The sequence below is a fragment of the Python bivittatus genome, unplaced genomic scaffold, assembly GCF_059951505.1.
Source record: "Python bivittatus isolate LINGU-HERP-01145 unplaced genomic scaffold, Pbiv_v1 ctg000320_np1212, whole genome shotgun sequence".
Taxonomy (NCBI): domain Eukaryota; kingdom Metazoa; phylum Chordata; class Lepidosauria; order Squamata; family Pythonidae; genus Python; species Python bivittatus.
Window position 1 is genome coordinate 1,347,834 of NW_028277052.1, and position 19,485 is coordinate 1,367,318.

The window sequence follows — 19,485 nt, forward strand, 5'->3', positions numbered from 1 at the left end:
GGGAAGGCCTGAACCAATGAATGCGTTGTCACAGCCAGCTATTTTTTCACTTGGGCATACTTAGTAGATAATAGAAGTCAGAAGGTAGCAGCTTGTAATAAAAGGGAAGGTATTAGTTGGTGAAATTCAAATTATCTATGGAGCTTTTCAAGGCTGTGAGCTAATTCTTGTTTGCTCAAAGGCTTGAATAGGCAGGTGCATGTTAGCATTGGTACAGAAATGGAAGGAAGAGTGAAAATTAAAAAGAAGCCTTTTAGAATGGTCCATGGTAGGTGAGGCTTGCATTTGGGAGCCCTTCTTGCTTCACTTCTACTTGGACATCTTCAGTAAAAGATGCCGGACAAGCTCTTGTAAAGAGAACATTAAGCTGAAATCCACATAAAGCCATAGAACAAGGTTTGATATGAGAATGAGCAAAAGCAACTTTTCAAGCATAAATGAAAAATACTGGAAACTTCTTCATGCAGTCTTTTTCAATATGATGAACTGTGGTTTGCACAAACATCATTGTCCACACATCCAAATAAGTTGCGTTGTTGCATATAAACGGGAGGCTTCCAGTCTCTCCTCTTGTCTAGAAGAAGTAAGATCATGGTGGCCTTGGCTCATATCTGGCATGTTGAAGCATCTGCTGGGCCGAAGAATATTCTTCCTTGAACTGGTTTTGTCTCTCTTCTGCCCTACACTTATAAGGGTTGCTGAATGAACAGGAAGTGGTGGCGTGATGCCTTAACATCATCCCACCACTTCTAGCTAAGAGTTGCTGGAATATTGGGGTGATGAGGGTAATAATCAAAACAGGTGCTAAAGGAAGAGGCATTTTGGACAACAAGCAAGGATTATGTTTCTCCTTCCTCATAATTAACATTTGGAGTTTGAAGCAAGTTGTTAAAGGTATTTGTAACTCATACACACATTTGGGGAGAGAAAGGAGGCTTTAAATAGTGCAGAAATCTTTCAGTTAGAAAACTGCACTTTGCATCTGGCCGAGCCTTTTGGGTATGATCGCCTCAGTGTTTCTTGTCCTAGGCCTGTCAGCAGCCCCGTGGGAAGTAACCTTCCTGCTTGCAAATCCAAAAAATCATATGCAGGATCTCTGACTGAGAAATTTGGCCTAACAAAAGGTTTTGTGAACATTTCATGGATGCTCACTTTTGGTGCTATGGCTCAAATGAAATTATGGACTTGGATTTTATTATGCGAATCAGCTTTTCTATGAGGACCTGTTGGGGAGGTGGTTTGTGGGAGGCCTGAATTGCTGAGGGCTGTTGTACAGAGTGGAAAAGCTCAACCTAAATATGTGTCCCAAACTCTGCTCCTCATGTTGTTGCCATCCATGAGCTCTGAAATGCAGCCATCTTCACATGTTCCCAAATACAAACCTCTTACCAAGGTGTTTTTCTGTAGAAGCCTAGTATAAAAGTGTGGGTTCTGTGGCATTTTGAGATGTGCTGTCCTAACCCCAGAGGCTCTTCAGTATGATTTCTTCCTCTACAAGCAGTCCTGCAGGGAGAGAACATTTTTGGCCTTCCACTTGTCCTTCAGGAATAGCTAGAGGACAATCTAGGTTATAGTATTGGATATCTTGCTTGACTAGAAGTAAAGGTCCACAAATTCCATTCTTGCTTTAACATAAATCAGAGTATGTCATTAACACTTCCAGGAGCAAAATTACTGTGCTGTGGCTGACTTTACACTTCAACAGGTCTCACCAGCCAAGCCGTCATTCTGTGGAACTCATCCAGGGTAGAGGTCAAGGGCTTTTCAGAACTTGGGAAAGAGGATGATGATTTGCAAAGTATTACAGGTAGACCTCGACTTACAGCCACAGTAGGGACCAGAAAATTCACCTTTAGGTGGTGCAGCCATTAAGCAAGGCATCATGTAACCACATCTGATTTTACGACATTTTTTGCACAGGCGTTAAGTGAATCATGTGGTCGTTAAGCAAATCATGCGGTTTCCCATTGATTTTGCTTATTGGGAAGGTCGCAAATTGTAATCATGTGACCCCGGGAGGCTGCAACTGTCATAAATACATGCTGGTTACCAAGCACCCAAATTTTGATCACATAACTGTGGGGACACTGCAACAGTTGTAAGTGCGAGAACTGGTTGTAAGTCACTTTTTTCAGCACCATCATAACATCAAACAGTTGCTAAACGAATGGTCATAAGTCAAGGACTATCTGTTCAAATGCAGAGCATCTGCACATTCTTCTTTTATCAGGTAGCTACATCCCCAGTGGGTGGTTAGTAAGTGATTCAAGAAGGCTCCATAATAAAAATTTAGAGATAAATAGGATGTCAAAGTATTGGGTGTTAAAGTAAAACATATCCAGTTGCCAAGATTTTTGTAAAGAAATGCCTTTCCCCTTTCAATCAATCTGGTTAAAGAAGGCTCTGAGAATCTTGCTTTGGGGTTATATTAGCTGCCAGTAAGGGCTTGACAGCAGGCCATTTTGAGGTGTGCCTGTATTGGTTGTCCTGTGTACATTCACAACTGAGAAGGTGATTGTGTGCAAATATACTTCTAAAAACAGAAATGGAGTCTCAAATGCATTAAGACATCATTAAGGTCTTGTGCTAAACAAAGAAAGAGGAGGGAGAGCTGCCTTCCTGCCTGCGTTTCACATGCCAGGGTCTTCCCTGCCCTCCTCCTCCTCCTCGGGTGAAGCAGTGTTGCGAGGCAGGCAGGCAAGCAGAGCAGAGCCTTAAAGCCACAGGAGAAGAAATGCAGAGGAGAGTCATAATTAACAGAACCCAGATATTTGTAATGTCTGCATGTATGCTTATAAAAACATATATCCAGGGGAACTGCTGTAACCTCTGTTTGTTGTTTATACCAAGAGAATACCCAGTGCCCAATTATGTCTAACCGAAAAGGAAAGAAGGCAACCGATGTGGGCACCTCGTGTGTTTATTAATCTGCATGCTTCTGGTGAGTGCAGATATTAATTGCACTAGTATGCAGTGAAGTGATTAACATCAATATAATTTATCATCTGGAGATTTCCGAACATAAATAAATGAGCTGTTTTGTTCAGCGAGGTGTTGACCCTTTCAGAATATCTGATTTAAAGGGGGTCTTATATTAGTATTAGTATTATTGTAAATATGAAAGGCCCTCAATCAGCCGAGTGTACCGTTATTTGATTTTCTGGAGCATTAGCCTCTCTTGTTTGTGACATTTCCCAGTTGGGTGCTCATTTGTGAGCTCATTAATAAGCCTTTCTCTGAGGATTGCTGGGGCAAGGGAAGAAGGAAGGTAGGAGCAGAGCCGAGCAGAGCTGCCAGGCCCAGCAAGGGGACAACTAGATGACCCCACAGCCGGAGCCCAAAGGCCTTGGTCGCTTAGGGTGACTCAAAGGCCGGGCTCTGTATTTTGGAATAACAGGTAGGGGTCTTTTCCCTACCATCTTGATACCAAAAGGGATTGTGCCTTGTGCCTTGAGGGTGGTCTCATCATCTGATCTGGGGGCTTTCTTTTCCTGTGGCACAATGGCAAATTGCACATGCCACACGTGATTGGTGGCAAATGCTGAAGGGTGCACAGTCTTTAACCAGCTACTTTAAGAAGAGGGCAGGGTGTTTCCAAGAAAAAGAAAGGGAATGTGTTTTGAAGTCTATTTAGCAAATCCAGACTGAAATGTATATTACTCTGTGAGCAAATAAGGGATTGGGGCCTGGGAGTGAAGGGGTTTCAATTCTTAGTTTTACCTGAACTTTGTAAAATTCTGTTACTTGAACTGTTTGCTTCGTTTTTCTGTATTCCTTGACCTTCACTGCTACCCAACATCCTTCAAAGGGGTGATGAGCTCAGGTCTGCCCCAGAGCATTTCTGTGCGGAAGTGGCTATAATGTCCCTTCCACCATCCTTGACCCATTTGCTCTGGTTGAGGCCCAGCTGCTCTGCTTGTACACCTGCCCTGGTTGGATCATTTCTCTAACCCTCCATTCCCTGCCTCATCTCTTCCATGATTTGCAGCTCTGGAGCTGCCACACATGAGGGTTGGAAGGGCAAGGCCTTATGCAAGTGCTGTGGCCTAGGGGCTCAGCTGCAAGAAGGCCAAGATGGGAGGGAAGGGTTAGCCAAGCTTCTGTTCCACAAGCAGCTGGAGCAGCCAAGTGTTTTCTTCAAACTGATTTATCATTGCTAAGTGACTGTGTATCAACTTCTGAGTATTGCAGAGAAGAAAATATTGGACCCAGTGTCTAAATGCAAACAAGCTGCCTTTGGACCCAAGAAAGGTAGGTTTGCTGAGTATCCAGAGGTCACTGGGACTTAAATGCAATCTTCTCCCTGATTTCAGAGGAAGTGTACTGGCCTTCTGTGTGGTGTGTCACTTGCTAGCAGCGCGTGAGTTACAAAACATGCCACCTGCTCATAGAAGAGGACTTGGCTTCGGCAAGGTTTCCAAGGTGGCTGATCTGAATGTTCTCCCAAATGTTTCCAGTTGTGGCATCTCATTTGGGGGTTGCTCTATTTCCTGATAATGGTGCTTAGGCATGTCATTTCCCAGAGCCGCCCAGAGTCACCCTCTGGGGGAGATGGGTGGCATATAAATGTAATAAATAAATAAATTTCCATCCCTCTGAAAAACGGCTGTAGAGGTCTCAGGCATTGACAAGAGAAACGCTTTACTGCATTGAAGACTAGTTGGAAGGCCAGAGTGAGTTCAGTTGATCATCTGTGGGTTGGAACATAGGTTCCAGAATGTAACCTACTACATTGTGGAAATATGCTTTCCTAGACGGGGGAGAGATTGTCTAATTATTTCACTTGTTCCACATCCCAACTACCAGAAAGCCCACATGAGCAAAGCTACGCTTGGGGCACCCAGTTCCAGTGGAAGATCCCTCTAGTCCCTCCTGACCTAAAGTTGTGCATTAGGTCAGGAGGGACTAGAGACCAAAAGACATGGGATCATGTTGGCCTTGATCTTTTTAGTAAGTCACTTGTTAAGTCTGCAGGCCCTGAAGAAATATACCCTAGAATACTGAAGAACCATGAGGTCCTCTGTCAATTAACTTTGAGGAAACCTGGAGAATGGGGGATGTGCCAGAGAATTGGAAAAGAGCAAATGCAATCCCCTCTACAAGAAGGAAAGAAAGAAAATCCCTGTAACTATCAAGCAGTGAACTTAACATCAACACCTAGAAAGTTGTTACAGCAAATAATAAAGGAGGCCATTTGCAAGCATCATAATGCCATGATTGCTAAGAGTCAGCGTGGCTTTGTCAAAAATAGGTCATGTGAGACAAATCTTGCCTCCTTCTTTGACAAGGAAGCTACTTTATTGGAAAAGGGGAAGACTGTGGATATAATCTACCTCAACATCAGCGAAGTTTCCATATAACATTTTCATTGAGAAGCTGCTAAAGTGTGGTTTAGATGGCACGGCAGTAACATGAAACCACACCTGACTGGCTAAATGCAGTTAGAGAGTCGAGGACCGGAGGACATGGCCTGTGAGGACAGGCTGAAGGCACCTGAGATGTTCAGTCTGGAGAAAAGTCTAAGGGGTTTCAGTGTTCAGATCCATATAAGGGTGCCAAAGGGAAGACAGTGAGGAATTATCTCTCATTGTCACCAAAACTAAGACCAGAAATAATGAGTGTAAATTACAGCTACCTAGATTTCATTTAAATACAATGAAAATATTAGGTCCGTACAATAACTGAACAGTCTACCTACAGAGGTTTTGGGTTCTCCATCTCTGGGGGCTTTTAAGAAGAGGCTGGACAGTCATCTGTCGTGGATGGTTGACTTGATTGTCTTACACGTTGCAGAGGTTGGACCAGAGGATCCTTGTGATCTCTTCTAACTCCACAGTTCTTTTATTCTGTGACATGTATTGTTAAAACTGATTTTCTCTTATGAAAAGATAGTACTGATACTCAGTTTTCTTGCTGTGTCCTCTGCTTTCATGGTTGTTGATTGTGCTTTTCTTCTTTTCGTGAACCCATTTTTTACAGCTCTGAGTTCCTCAGTGGCTCTTTTCTTCCTTTCATGCTGGGAGGTCCTCTGGTTTCTGATTTGGTTTCATCCTTCGAATTCTCTTATTCAGTCTAGGAGGATGAGGATATTGACTTAATCTTTACTATCTCTAGTCTATGGTTCTTTTCTTCAAAAAAAACAACAACTTTGGTTTTGTTTAGTATTGCTCCCACACTCGTTTTTTAAAATCTTTCAAGGACATCATGTCTCGTTTTGCCTCTGGATGCTTCCCTTCCTGCTCTTTCTATTATGTGAGGATGGTGTAATTTTTATCTCAAAATCAAAACTATTGATTTATTAGGTTTACTAGATTTATACCTGCTGCTATTCACAGACTCCCAGTGGTCAATGATAGCCAAATGTCAGTCAACAAGACAATAGCTGTACTATTTAACATAGATGTTTGTGCTTCATCTTCATTTGTCATCATTAGTTGTGTCTTGAATCATTTTTTCCATTAATAAGCATTGCTAAAATATAGTATTTCCATTAATTCTGTCTACAGTAGCCCCTCTTTCCTTATTTTATCCTTGAGGGTCTATTAAAATAGTTTTTTTTTTCAGTTTTTTCTGTTCCCACTTTAAGACCCTTCTTTCTGGACATTCAGTCTGCAACAATTATCATGCCTCTCTGGGTTTTTTCCCCCCCCTTTGCTAGTTGCCTTTCTGCTTTTCATGTACAGCGTAAGATTCTGCTCCTCTCCTCCTAGTGCCTTTCACTCCCGATTTCTCTGTGGTTTCCCTGTCAGTCGGCTTGGTTTTTGGGAGACTTCGTTGCTCCTTAAGCCACCCTCCATCTCCCGCATTTTGGTAGTTCTTTTCTTACCTGTGAAACTCTGTGCCAGCTGATATTTATTTAATTGATTCCCTTCATCTGTTCAACAAAAGTCTAAAGAATCACTTATTCCTAACCCTGTTTGCTTTTCTCCTCCTCCGGTTTTAGGGTTTTCTTGAAAGTTTCCTTCCTTTCTAAATCCAACTGTATCAATGCCTCTTTTTCTTTGCCTTGTGAACAGAGCGAGGAGATGCTTGAGTATTTCAGAGCTGTGTCCCCCCTTCCCTTCCCTTCCCTTCCCTTCCCTTCCCTTCCCTTCCCTTCCCTTCCCTTCCCTTCCCTTCCCTTCCCTTCCCTTCCCTTCCCTTCCCTTCCCTTCCCTTCCCTTCCCTTCCCTTCCCTTCCCTTCTTTTTTTGTGTGACTTGCAATTGTGACCAGCAAAGGCATTGAGTCCCAGGTGACGTTCCGGTTGGAAAGGAGGAAGCAGGGCTGACAGGCACCGGATCCGAATTTCAGACTTGGGTTGTGGTGTGGTGTGGTGTGGTGTGGTGTGGGAAGCAGCTGTTTTCCTCATCGCGTATTCTGACCTGGAGATTATTGTCCAGCTTTATGTAGATTCCGACATTTATCACCCAACAGTGTAAGAAGAGCGGCCCCCTCCTTGCTTCTGGAAAAGCTGTGGATTATGTTGTATTTGTGCCTGTGCAAGTGCGTGCTGTGCTTGTGTTACGTTTGCTTAAAAGATCTTCAACTCTACAATAACTTTTTCAAATTATAACCACTGACAGCGTGGGGAGCGGCATTAGTCTGTTGCAGAGAAAATTATTTTTGCGGCATGAGATGTTGATGCGGTAATAAATTTGTGACTCTTTTAAGGTGCAGCACTTTCTTCTGCTCCTCTTTCTTTTTCAATGCTATTTAATCTTGTGTGTGTCATATTATAGAATTTGAGAACTGTGATGCTTAAGACACCTTATTAAGCTATTCTCTTATAGGATAATTGGAAACCTTACACTCTGTTATAATTCAGTTGTGATGTTAACTGTTATTAACAGCGTGGCTTTGTATTTTCCCCTCATTATGAGGATCTAGTTGAAGACTCCTTATCTGATCAATCAAGGGACATGATCTGCTCAGACTCTCTATCTTTAGGCTTTGCGGAGGGATCCAACTTCATGGCCGCTCCCACCAGGACAGCAAACGTGGCTGCTAAAAGAGTTTTGCATTTGAGTGTGACGGTCTTGTGTTTGTCTCTTAATCAGTACATGTATATTCCTAACCTGCTTTGTATCCCAGGATTCGTGGGCGGGGGGGGGGGGGATAACTAGAACCTAGCAGGTCTCTTCATTATTGGCCATTCCTAACACTGAGGTGGCTGCTGATTCAAGGGCATGAAGGCCCCTGAACAGGGAGAGGAGGCCTTGCTTGAAAGTGTCCTCCTTGCTCGGGGCGTTCTGCCTGTGCCATGGTCGTGCTTTAGGGCAACCGTCTGTAACAGCTCTTTTCCTACAGGGTCTTTCCAAAGGATCCCCAGACTCTCTCCCGGAGTGGAAAATGCTTTAACCCCCGGGGTATTTGGGGTTGGAGAATTTCCTTGCCCCTCGCAGAAATCTGTGTGCGGCTCAGCCGTTCCTCCTTCCTCGTCAGAAGTTCCCACAAGAGCCCAGCCTATTAATTTGCCATTGCACAAAGGATTGCCAGCCCATAAAAAATGATGCATGATAAAAGGTATCAATTCTGAACACCGCAAATCTGCCGTTTCACCTCAGCATGAAGGCAAATGAGTTTCCTTTAGCTCGAATGAGTTCAGAGATAAACTTCAATTTAACAAAATTTCTTTTTGCAAGAACCAGTGGGAGCCGCTGCCTTGGCGTGCAGGTTTCTTATCAACATGTTAGGTTTGGAGCTTATTAGTCAACTTAATTTGGGGAAATGCCAGGATAATTTACAGATCAAAAGGTCCAACTGAGAGGGGCAAGCGCCAGTAGCCCTTGACTATTTTTTCTCCAGCATCTGTCGTTTTAAAGAATTAACCAAATGAGCCATTTGCTTGGTGTCTTTTTTTAATGGGGTGATTCATTCATTCATTCATTCTTTCTTTTTTTTTCCTCTCTTTTTCATTGTCTGTGTTGTGTCTTTGATGTGCAGATAAGCCTGAAGTACAAGTTTTGCAGAATTCTCCTCCGCAGCCGCTAACAAGGGAAGGAGACCTGCTTGAACTTCTGTGCCAAGTCAAAGGGAAACCAGAGTAAGTGAGGCTCTGACACGGGGGTTGGCTTGCTGTGACAGAGCAGGACCTCTCTTGAATTGCTATGTGGCAAAACCTTCCGTCTGGCTTGCCACCCTGTGGCGGTGGTCCCCTTCTTGAACTCCTGCATTTCTCAGCACCTTCTCTCTCTCGGTCCTGGCCCTGACCTTTGTGGCCATCAGGCAGTGCAGATACCAAGATGGTATCTGTGGAAGCAGTCGCCATCAGCCATCCCACTGTAGGCAGTCGGTCTGCAGTCACTGTAGAGTAGAGAAGATAGCGTGCCTACAGAAAGACATGAAATGCCCAGAAGACACTGCATTTCTCTTGGGCCGCAGATGTGAACTACGGTGAAGGAATGGGAGATGTCACCTACTTGAAAATGGTAGGAATGAAATTATAGGAGGCAGAGATCCCTTCTCACCAATGCTAAGTACTTCATATTTGTCAAGTTTTCATTCCCCTAAGCCCAAAAATCCCTAAACGGAAAGTGCTAATAAGCTGTTACAAAAATTGAAGCATTGGAGCAGTTTTTCAGTAGCTTTTTATATCCCTGCTCTTAAGAGCCATTTCTGTACAGGAGCGCGATGAAGTCTTTTTGCAAAACAGTGTGGAAGAAACTACAGATAGCTTGAGCAAGGAAAGGTTCTTTGTAGCCTGGGTTTTACTTACTATTAATTCTTTACAACTCACGGCATTTGCATCTGAACCTTCCTTTTTCAGTCTCAAGTGAATTAACCCTAATGGAGATACCTCTAATCCAGTGTTTCTCAACCTCTGCACTTTTAAAGTGTGTGGACTTGAAGTCCACCCGTCTTAAAGATGCCAAGGTTAAGAAACACTGCTCTGGTCAATATGTTCCTGGTTTGGCCAATACAGTTAGAGGTTTTCCTGCACCCCCACCCTCACCCCCTTCCCCAGTAAATCCGCTATTTTCCACCGTGCATACAAATCTAAAGCTGGCACACACCTATTCTGTTCAGTGGAACTCTCTTCCAAGCAAAGATGCACTGGACAGAAGAGACACGTTGCGTTAGGTAAAGTGTTTGGGCTTCGCTTTTCTTTCTTCTTTTTTTTCTTCCCTTCCCGTTGGCTTGGTTTGGTTACATGTTTCTGGGTTTTGCTTTTGAGTGTTGTATTTTACAGTGTTGTCTTTCCTGTTCTCTGTGATATATTCTAATTTATTCATTGTGTGGAACCCATCACACGTTGTGGCTTAACATTAATGTTTACTCTTCCTATGAAGGAATAAGAGAGAAAGAGATTGCTATCTTGGCAATTACATTCCAGGTGCCCAGAGTAATTCAGAAAGCCATAAGATTTACCACTGATTTATGTAGTGGTTGGGTTATGTCTGACTTGAAAGAAAATGCTCAGCTTCTGGCTTGGACAGATCAGGGGAGGGGAAATAATTTCAACCCCTCAAGTGTGCTTTTCTGTTTATGATTAGCTGATTCCTCCGTGCGGAGAAAGTTTGACCGCCCAGCTTTATGCTTCTTCCTCTTTCTTTCTTTCTTTCTTTCTTTCTTTCTTTCTTTCTTTCTTTCTTTCTTTCTTTCTTTCTTTCCTTCCTTCCTTCCTTCCTTCCTTCCTTCCTTCCTTCCTTCCTTCCTTCCTTCCTTCCTTCCTTCCTTCCTTCTTTCTTTCTTTCTTTCTTTCTTTCTTTCTTTCTTTCTTTCTTTCTTTCTTTCTTTCTTTCTTTCTTTCTTTCTTTCTTTCTTTCTTTCTTTCTTTCTTTCTTCTGACAGACTCATTGGGGCTGGATTTTATGACCACAGGGATGGGATAGCTCATTGGCCTGGGAAGGTCTTTCACGTTGTTCTTCTTTGGGTCTTCTTCTCAGGCCTATTGATGTGACGTGGTTAAGAGTCGACGATGAGATGCCCCAGCACGTTTTGGTGTCAGGGTCAAACCTCCACATTGACAGCCTAAACAAAAGCGATAATGGCACATACCGTTGTGAGGCTTCCAATCAAGTGGGGACGGCCTATTCTGATTACACGCTTTATGTATACGGTACGTGAGACCAGCACGCCTTTCTTCCAGATGCCTTAATGCAGAATTACTCTCTAGATCTTTGGGGAGGGGGCATGGTGTCAGCAAACAAGCCACCTTTTGCTGTGGTCAGCTGCCTTCCTTGGACCGGGGAGCGTATTGTAAAGGAAACATAACTGGAACGAAGCAGGTCAGCTTCTCCCGCCTTTCTCCGCCTGGTTCTGAGGGCATTTTCTTCTTGCATTGAGTAGGCCAGTCCTGTCGTTAAGGTTTTGTTGGAAGGGTGGAGACGTCACAAGCAATGAAGGGAGAATACTTTGGCTGGAGGTAGTAAACATTCACTCCCATGTTGCAGGCCAGGCTCAGCCATGTCCCCACTATCATTTTATTTAAGCCGTATAACGTGAAGAAAAATGGGGGGATTTTTGATTTGTTGTTTTAACCATTGCTCCTAAAGGCAGAAGCTGAGAATGCAATTCGGTGCATAATCTGGAAGAACAAGGCACCATTCTATCAATCTTTCATAACCCAAAAGCCTCTGAAAATTTCACTACAAACTGTTATACATGGTTAGAATATTTTCTTTTCTTTGACCACTCCTTCAAGTTGGGCATAAACAGCAATCAACTCAGCTTCCAGCAGAACAACGGATCTATCTTGCAAATGTGTTCAACTCTGGCAACTGTCTGGTGGGTTGAAGGCATGACAGCCCCTACATGATGGAGAGGGCAGATTGACTCACAGGCTTAAAAATGAAAGGCAGCCACCGCATTCCTGAATGTCCTGCTGCTGTTGGCAGTCCCATTCAATGAAACATCACTGTAGAGTCTCAGGGATTTAGTTGACACAGCCAGCTCAGTAGGAAATGTTGAAGCTTAGGTAATTGAATGAAGGCATCACAACCATCATTCCTTCCCCCTTTGAACTCTTCCAGCACCACTCCTGCCCTGACCCCCAGTGGTGCTCCCTGCAAGAATTTGCCTTTGTACCGGTTAATACCAAATCTTCATCCGTGCTTCAAGCCAAGGACTGAGTCCTTTCTTACGTGTCAAAAGAAAGCTTCCATCAGTCAACTAATTGCAGAGCTTTTTCCTTCACCCACCCCCCAGCCTAAATAGTGTCAGTTATTAAATGTTGTCTTTAATCAGAATAATCGGTGTTTATAGAAAATAGGTGGGAAACAAAGAGTCATAACTTACAGTGGGATGTTACCTGACTGCAGGTGTAGACATGTAGACATCTTTGCTAGTGATGCCAAATTTTGGAAAGCTGACTGCATTTTGACATAGTCAGCCCTATGGGTACTCTGAGGAATGAAAATATATATATATATATATATATATATATATATATATATATATATATTCCTCTTCTTCCTGTATGATTGAGCTTGCATGTGTGTGTTCGTGACACATCTCTAACTTTCCAAATGAAACAAAGGGCATTAACTGTTCCATAATCTGCTGGAGGCAGGTGCAAGTTCAGGAGTGAAAACTGGTTAGGCTGGGAACAGCAGGAAGAAGCACAGGCTGGAAGAGGGAGTCTTCTTAAAGTTATGGGCCCAACTCTTTTACATTGCGACATCTGTCACCCCATTGATCACCAGGGTTGATTTGGCACATCTGGCTGGCTAGGCGGGTGTCCCGTTCCTCCCAAAGCTGCCTGCTCGGTGGAAGAGGACGACCATCCCAGATAGAAGGAGTGTACTGATCTTCAGTCAAGGGCATATGATAGCTGCACTCCCCTGCTAGAACCTCCAACTCTTTTGAGAGGCTGCAACTTATGGAATTATCATTTCTGCACAAGGTGATGCCTCTCACAGGAGCTGAACAGGTGGTTGTCCTTACTGCGGTCCTTCTGGAAAAACAACGCAAGCGGTTGTTGAATTCTAGAGGAAATGGGGAACACTGAACAGTAACTGAGTGAAGCCCATGCTTAAATTTCTGCAACAGCAGTTCCTTAAGTCTCCTGGTCTGCTGTCTTGTATCTGAAACATGCTAGCCCAGCACTTCCTTTCCTTGGCTAGAAGTCAAGCTTTGAATCCAAACCTAAACCTGCTCCTGTTAGATTAGTTTTTAGCAGAACCCTTCCTGGTCGAGGACCAGTTGGGCATGCCTGGCGAATCTGACTTATGATTAGCATACCTGCTCTCTCCCAAACAACAGAGCAGGAGCACCAAAACTCAGGTCAGGTCAGCCACCTCCCAACCTAGTGCCTTCCACATGGGCTGGAAGCTGAGCTCTCTAGAGTTTCCGGCCAGCTTGACTGCTGCTGGCCAAATTTGTTCTTATGTGGACTAATCAGAGGTCCTGAGCCTCAAGACATCTCAGTACCTTTTCCCTTTGATCTCTTTCTGTGCTTCACTGATCAGCTACCTGGAATAAATATATTTCACTTCCTATTGAGTAGGAAAATGTCGTTTCCCGAAATGCTCTTTCCTAGTGGAAATCATAACAGGATCCTCCTTTGCTGGTAATCTTGCAAGAGGATATGATTTCCTTGGTGATCTCCTACATCAGCTCAACAGAATGGCAGCAGAGAACCTGGTTCACTGAACAAGGATGGTTCTTATGGCCTTCTGTGCTGCTGCCAGTTGCCTATGAGAGGTCACAAGCTGACAGGCAACCTGATGTTGGTTTTACCCCCTGGACACACATGCAGGGGGTAAACCTTCCTGGCCTCCTTCCCATTCTGGAAAAACATGGCCTTCTCTATGTGGAAGGGGCCTTCAGTTGCAGAGTTCTGGTGCACATGCTCCCAGGAGCATGTGCTGCAGTTCCCAGACTCATTCACACATAAACCAGCCAGTTGCTGTTTATGTGGGAAGGGACTGTGACTTGGAGCAGCAACATGGCTTCACCACTGGAAATCACCTGGAAATCACCTTGCTGCAGACGAACGTCGCCACTTCTAAAATGACTGCTGGCACGTTTGTGTCGGAGCTGGGTCTATGGACGTAAAAGAAATAGATAAAACGGGGCCTCTTTATTGATCCAGGATCAAACACAGGAGGGCCACCTGCATCGGGCCCTGCTGTTGCACGTCCCAGAGGCTGTGGAGGCTGATTGCTGGACTAAGATCAAGCAGGGAAGCTCTCCCTAAAACTGGACACCACAAACAAAGGTTTTTGCTCCTGCTGCCGTTGCATTCCCAGATGGCCCAGTCCTTTAATTTAATCCCAACGCTGCCCAGAAGGGCTCTCTCAGCAAGGCTGTGCCTGGCACCTGCTGCAGGGATCTTGGGAGAGGGTGGCAGCAAAACTGTGCTTTCTCAGCCACCCTGCACCCAGACTGGCATGTCTCCTTCCTCCTGAGGAAGTTGTGCCAAGCACACAATAATGGTGAAACACATAATTCAAGTTTGGATTTATTAATTAGAAAATCCAAGAGCTCTCTTGAAGATAAAAGAGTAGCAGATGTGTCAGTGATGAGAAGTTTGACATGCTTAAGATAAAATTTAAAATCAAAAGCCTCTGAACCATTTCAAGCTCCATTACTGACGATTCATTCCCAAGTTCAAAGCCGGGTGTTCTGCTTAACACATTCAGTTTGATCATTTGGGCAGCAATATATGGCGGTTCCTCCCCTCTCGCCATCATCTCTTCTCCTTCTCCTCCTTTCTTTCCTCCATCCACAGGAACTTTGGTACCAAGTCACGATGCCACCTGTCCTTTGCAAACATTGGTATTTACAGGTCAACCACCTTCTAGACCAAAGGGTCTTTTTTTTTTTCTTTTGTGGTCAAAAAAGGAAAGGAGGAGATGAGGTGTACTAAACGGAAGAAAAATGCAGGAATCCTGGCTGTGTATGAATATTTATAAGTCACAAAGACATTGACTTTATGTTAAAAGAAATCTCACTAAAATCTTCCATGCATCCAACTTGATATTTAGTCGTGACATTCTCGTTCCCTTTTGTATTTATTACTGGCTTAGAAGTAGTTTTATATCCTGCTGGGATGTATTGATGGAGGGGGAAATAATGAAGTTAACTGCTCTGGAGAAAGGCAAAGGGAAAGAGACGCAGACTTATCTGGTGTTGATATTTGGTCTGTTAAACACAGCAGGATTTCTCTTGCCCGCACCCCACGTGCCTGGCCCCTATTTTTCAGATGTCAAAACACCAGCCAAATAAACAAAAACAAACGAAGCTTTAATATTGTTCTTATGCGTTGCAAACAGACCTCCTTCCTGTGGAAAACATGCAACTGGAGTGGAGTTTTCTCTTGCGGGTTTTGGAGGTGGTCTCCATCCAGGCTTCCCCCATACCATTCCACACGGTCTTGCATCTGTAACTAATTGTGTGTTCTGTGTCCTGTCCGTCTCCCCCGCCCATCTCCCTATACTGGAGGGGTGGGGAGGTGGGGGCTAAGTCCCGTTGGATCTCATCCACCCCAAGCGAGGACTGCTACCTGCATGCTGCAGTCATCCTCTGGCCACCTTCAGTGGTGGCAGGACTAAGCAAAGCTGTTAACCACCATCCTTTTGTTTGGCTTCTTTAATTTAAATTTAATTTAAAATTAAAAAATGGTTGATTTATTGACCATTTTTGTGTTCTGCTCATTTCCTTTAATTTGCTTTTTTTCTGTTTCTGTTTCTTTCTTTTTTTTATGTGTTTTATCTAGATCTTCCCACAACTCTCCCTCCACCCACCACCACCCCTTCCACCATCACCACCACCACCACCACCACCATCACCGCAGGTATAGTACCTTCATAAACCATATGGGTCGAAACCTAAAGATGTGTTGTGCTTTACCTCAAGGGAAGGGGTGGGGGAGTGAGGGGCCATAAAAGAGAGAGGAAAAGGCTTCTTTACCAACTTCATTTATTCCTGCTTCATTTTGTTTTTTGTCTTGCCTGGGTAATGTGACTCCAAAGGGTTTGGGAAGTTGCCCCTGGAAGTGCCTTCTACCTTCTGAATCACCCTCCCCTAACAGAGGCATATGCAGCTGAAATTGAAAACATCTTTAGGGTACTCTGTAAGTGGATGTGACCCCTTCTGTTCAACCTGAGTTCAACTTTTCTTTCTTTAAAACACAAAGAACTGATTCTCCTTTTCAGCTCTGGTCTACAGGCATCATTCTTCATAAAGACAATTAATTTGGTTTTTGGTTTTCATACACTACCTCAGCATCTCCAGCTGCAAGCACATTGCACCCAAGGTGGCTGTTTTGTCACCCTTTTGCCCAGCATCGTAAAACTCCACCCTAACCCTTCCCACTCACCATTTTGAGCCACCCCATTCAACCACCATGTACCTGCCTTTTCCAGGGCACATGTCTCAGCTTCCGCTGGCAACCTGAGAGCAGCCATGTCCCCCCTTCCATGTCCCCCTGGGCTCCTGGGGGCTTCTGTTGCAGTGGTTTCTCTTCTTCCTTCGTTCTTCCCTCTTGGGCTCATGACCAGAAGCGGACTTGTGCATTGAGTCCAGCACAGGAGGCGAGACTGCACTCTTCTCGCTTCAGAAGCAACCTGTGTGACTTCCACCTTGCTTCATCGGGCAGTCTTTGGCCTCCTGCCTGTCTGTCATGATGCTCTCACCCCTGAGCTAGATCACACATGCTTTGTTTTCTCTGAGATTCAGAAATGTTGGGTCTACTGAAATAACAAAACCTTTCCTCTCAGTGTGCCTTAACCATCATTTTTTCTTGTGTTGACCGTCAAGCGTTTTGCCTTGTTACAACTTTCTCCTTCCAGACTCTTAAGAAAACCGATATCTGTCTGTGTGGCTTATTTACTTCCACAGTTGTGTAGTCATAGGGTCTAGCCTGCTCTGTGGGTTGCTCAGTGGTGATGATTCCAGGTGACCTTCACCCCCTCCAAGAAGCAGATCAAGGGGGAGCCAGGGGCCATAAAGTCAGCATTCCTCTTGTCATGCTCACATCTGGCCATGCAAAGGGACTTCATGAATTTGAATTAATATTGTGTGCTTTTTGCTGTCTTGGGGTGCTCATTTGATGACTGGGAGAAATTGGAAATGTGGCAATACCTGTGGGCTCAACGTGCTGTTCCTGAAAGCAATACGAGGAAACTGCCTCAGCTTGGGTCGCAGTGTCCCACCGTGGCTGGCTGCACTCCTTCCCGACTGGCCATCTTGCTCATTGCTTTCAATAGTGCTCCCGCAGTCGCAGAAGGAGATGAGTACTTTTTCATTCCCACGGATCAGCTGAGAGGCTGTAAGGTGTTCAGGATGATTTCTGAAAGCAAAATCCTGATGTTTTAGAAAATAGTATGTCCAGGTTGGAGTTGGCTAGTAAATCAGGGATGCTGAACTTAAGGCCAGAGTTGATCAGACTTGATGGAGAAAGTTTCAGCTTCTCACCTAAGAGAAGAAGAAGTCAAGCCTCAGCAGAGCAAGAGGTTTGACTTGAGTCCACCCTCCAGCCTCGTGGGGTCAGGCAAGGTTGGAGGGAACGTGGACTGGACAGCCCCTGACTCTTTCTCTTACTCAGTATTTCTTTGAACCTACTTTTAGCCAGGCACTCAATCCCCACTGAAGCCCGTGGTGTTCCACAGTTACGGCTGCCCAGCCATAGAGCAGAATCCTGGCCCGGGTTGTCCCAGAATTTGATGACCCCTTCAAGGTGTTGTGTCCTCCGCACCAGCCTCTTTTCTGAATGGCTCGTTTGGAGGACACAAGGTCTATTGCAGAATGTTTTACAGACCCCAGCAAAATTGCTCTTTTCCATATGGGCTGTATGGCACCTTCCTGTCTTCCCAAGATCAAAGGTATCCCTCTTCGGCCCTCCTGGGTTTGCTTCTCCTCACCTGAAACCCCTCCTGTATGCCAAGTCTATGGATGTTAGTTTCACTGTTTTCCCCTCTGACTTTGTGTGTGTGTTGAAGAAAAGACACGCCTCCCCCCCCCCCGCATCTTTTAAGCTCAGTTCCTCCTGAGTCAGTATGTCGCTTAATTTGGTTGCCAGAATGCTGCTGACAGGCGCTAATCTTCTTTATAGAGGGTTGTGTGTCTTCCTTCTCCCTGTTCTTCTATTTCTTGTCATGCTGTGTGTTACCTGCAGCCACAAACGGGAGACAAATAGGCTCTTTGTACTGCATGAATTGGGCATCTTTCAAATCTTTGTGGAATCCAGTCTCCTGTACAGGTTCCCCTTGGCTTTGTGTGTGTGTGTGTGTGCGCGCGTGCGCATGGGTTTGGCTATCAAGGGGGGAAAAGGATTAATTCCATGAGTTTAAGCTAATTGATTCTGCATAAATTTCTCCATGGTGGAGAGCACTATTCCTGAAGCAGGAGGCCTGTTTTCGTCTTTAGAGCATGCCTTGGCTATGAGAGCATAGTACATTCAGTCAGAAGAGGCCTTCCTCCTGCATGAAGGATGACGGGGTGCTTCTGTCAGAGACAGAGCTCGTCCTCTGCAGGAGCGTCTGCGTGAAAGCCTCTCCCAAGATCTCCCTGGCCCAGTAAACGGTGGAAACGGATCCGTCCCATTCTGCCCGTCAGCTGAATGGTCCTTCCCCAACTTGGCAGACTCCAGATGGATGGGGAATATGGTTCCCAGGCAGCAGGAGGGAGGGTCGGATTCTGCTCTCTGTCTGGATGAAGGAGCCAGAAGGCGGCCCATCATTTGTGCCCTTCCGAGTAGACGTATTTGAAGAATCTGCAGGGTGAAAGGCCGGGAAATACAAGCCAGTCATGTTGATTTGGAATTGATAGTTCAGCATTGCTCTTCTAGCAACACTTACCACAGAGCACGGGACCAGTGGCACCTCCCAGTTATGGCTTCTTGTTTCTTTGGCCACGGAATTTCCTTTTAAGCATTGCCCCTCGCCCCCCACCCCCCTTTTTAAAAAAATTATGTCCCCGTAAGCCTTCCCGGAAAGCCTGCTGGTCTCCAGTCCGTGCAGCTCCGGTCTCGGAGTTTGTACCTCCTCTTCCTTCAGCCCCAAATGCCCTTGTTGTAACACACGATCTGGCGCTGAGGCGCAGTTAAGCTGAGATTGCTACTAGAGCAATTTTGTCAAATCCCCTTTTTTGATGGATAGGATCTTGCCGCGTTGCTGTGTCTTAGTAGACAAGCTGTGTATGTATTTATCTTATCCGGAAGCCTTGATATCGCACGCATGGAATTTAACTTGGGCTCTCTCTCTTCAAACAGATGAAAGGTTAGAGAACAAAATGCCGCCCTTCTCCTTTCCTGCAAGGGAGTGGGTTGTCTGCTTAAATTTGCTTGGTGTATTATCTCCTGACAAACGGCTACAGAAATGAATTTCCACTCGTGCCGCATTCGGTAGAACTCAGAGCCACCCATTAGCCTTAAAAGCCTCAACAGGCAAACAGCAATGATTAAGTGCCAGGGTAAAACTCCAGGAATCCATATTCTTCTTCTGTGCTAAAGGTTTGTATAACGGAAACCATTCTCCAAATGAAATTAGCATAATTACCAACATTTTATGCAGGACTCACTAGGAATAATGCTTTCCTAAAAGCCTCGGGGGTCTGCTGC

The 19,485-nt window shown here is 44.8% G+C and overlaps 1 protein-coding gene across 12 annotated transcripts in view; it reads left to right on the forward strand.

Annotated features, from left to right (window-relative positions):
- Positions 1–19,485, forward strand: part of CADM1 (cell adhesion molecule 1) — a 221,722-nt gene that overhangs the window by 173,128 nt on the left and 29,109 nt on the right. For 8 of the 12 annotated variants that reach the window (XM_088138885.1, XM_088138882.1, XM_088138884.1 and 5 more), the window contains exons 6-8: positions 8,925–9,024; positions 10,868–11,040; positions 15,643–15,720. In XM_088138885.1, coding sequence (XP_087995011.1) covers positions 8,925–9,024; positions 10,868–11,040; positions 15,643–15,720 — 351 coding nt within the window. The remainder of the gene's footprint in view (positions 1–8,924; positions 9,025–10,867; positions 11,041–15,642; positions 15,721–19,485) is intronic. The other 4 variants (XM_088138886.1, XM_088138889.1, XM_088138891.1 and 1 more) reach the window with 1 other exon arrangement.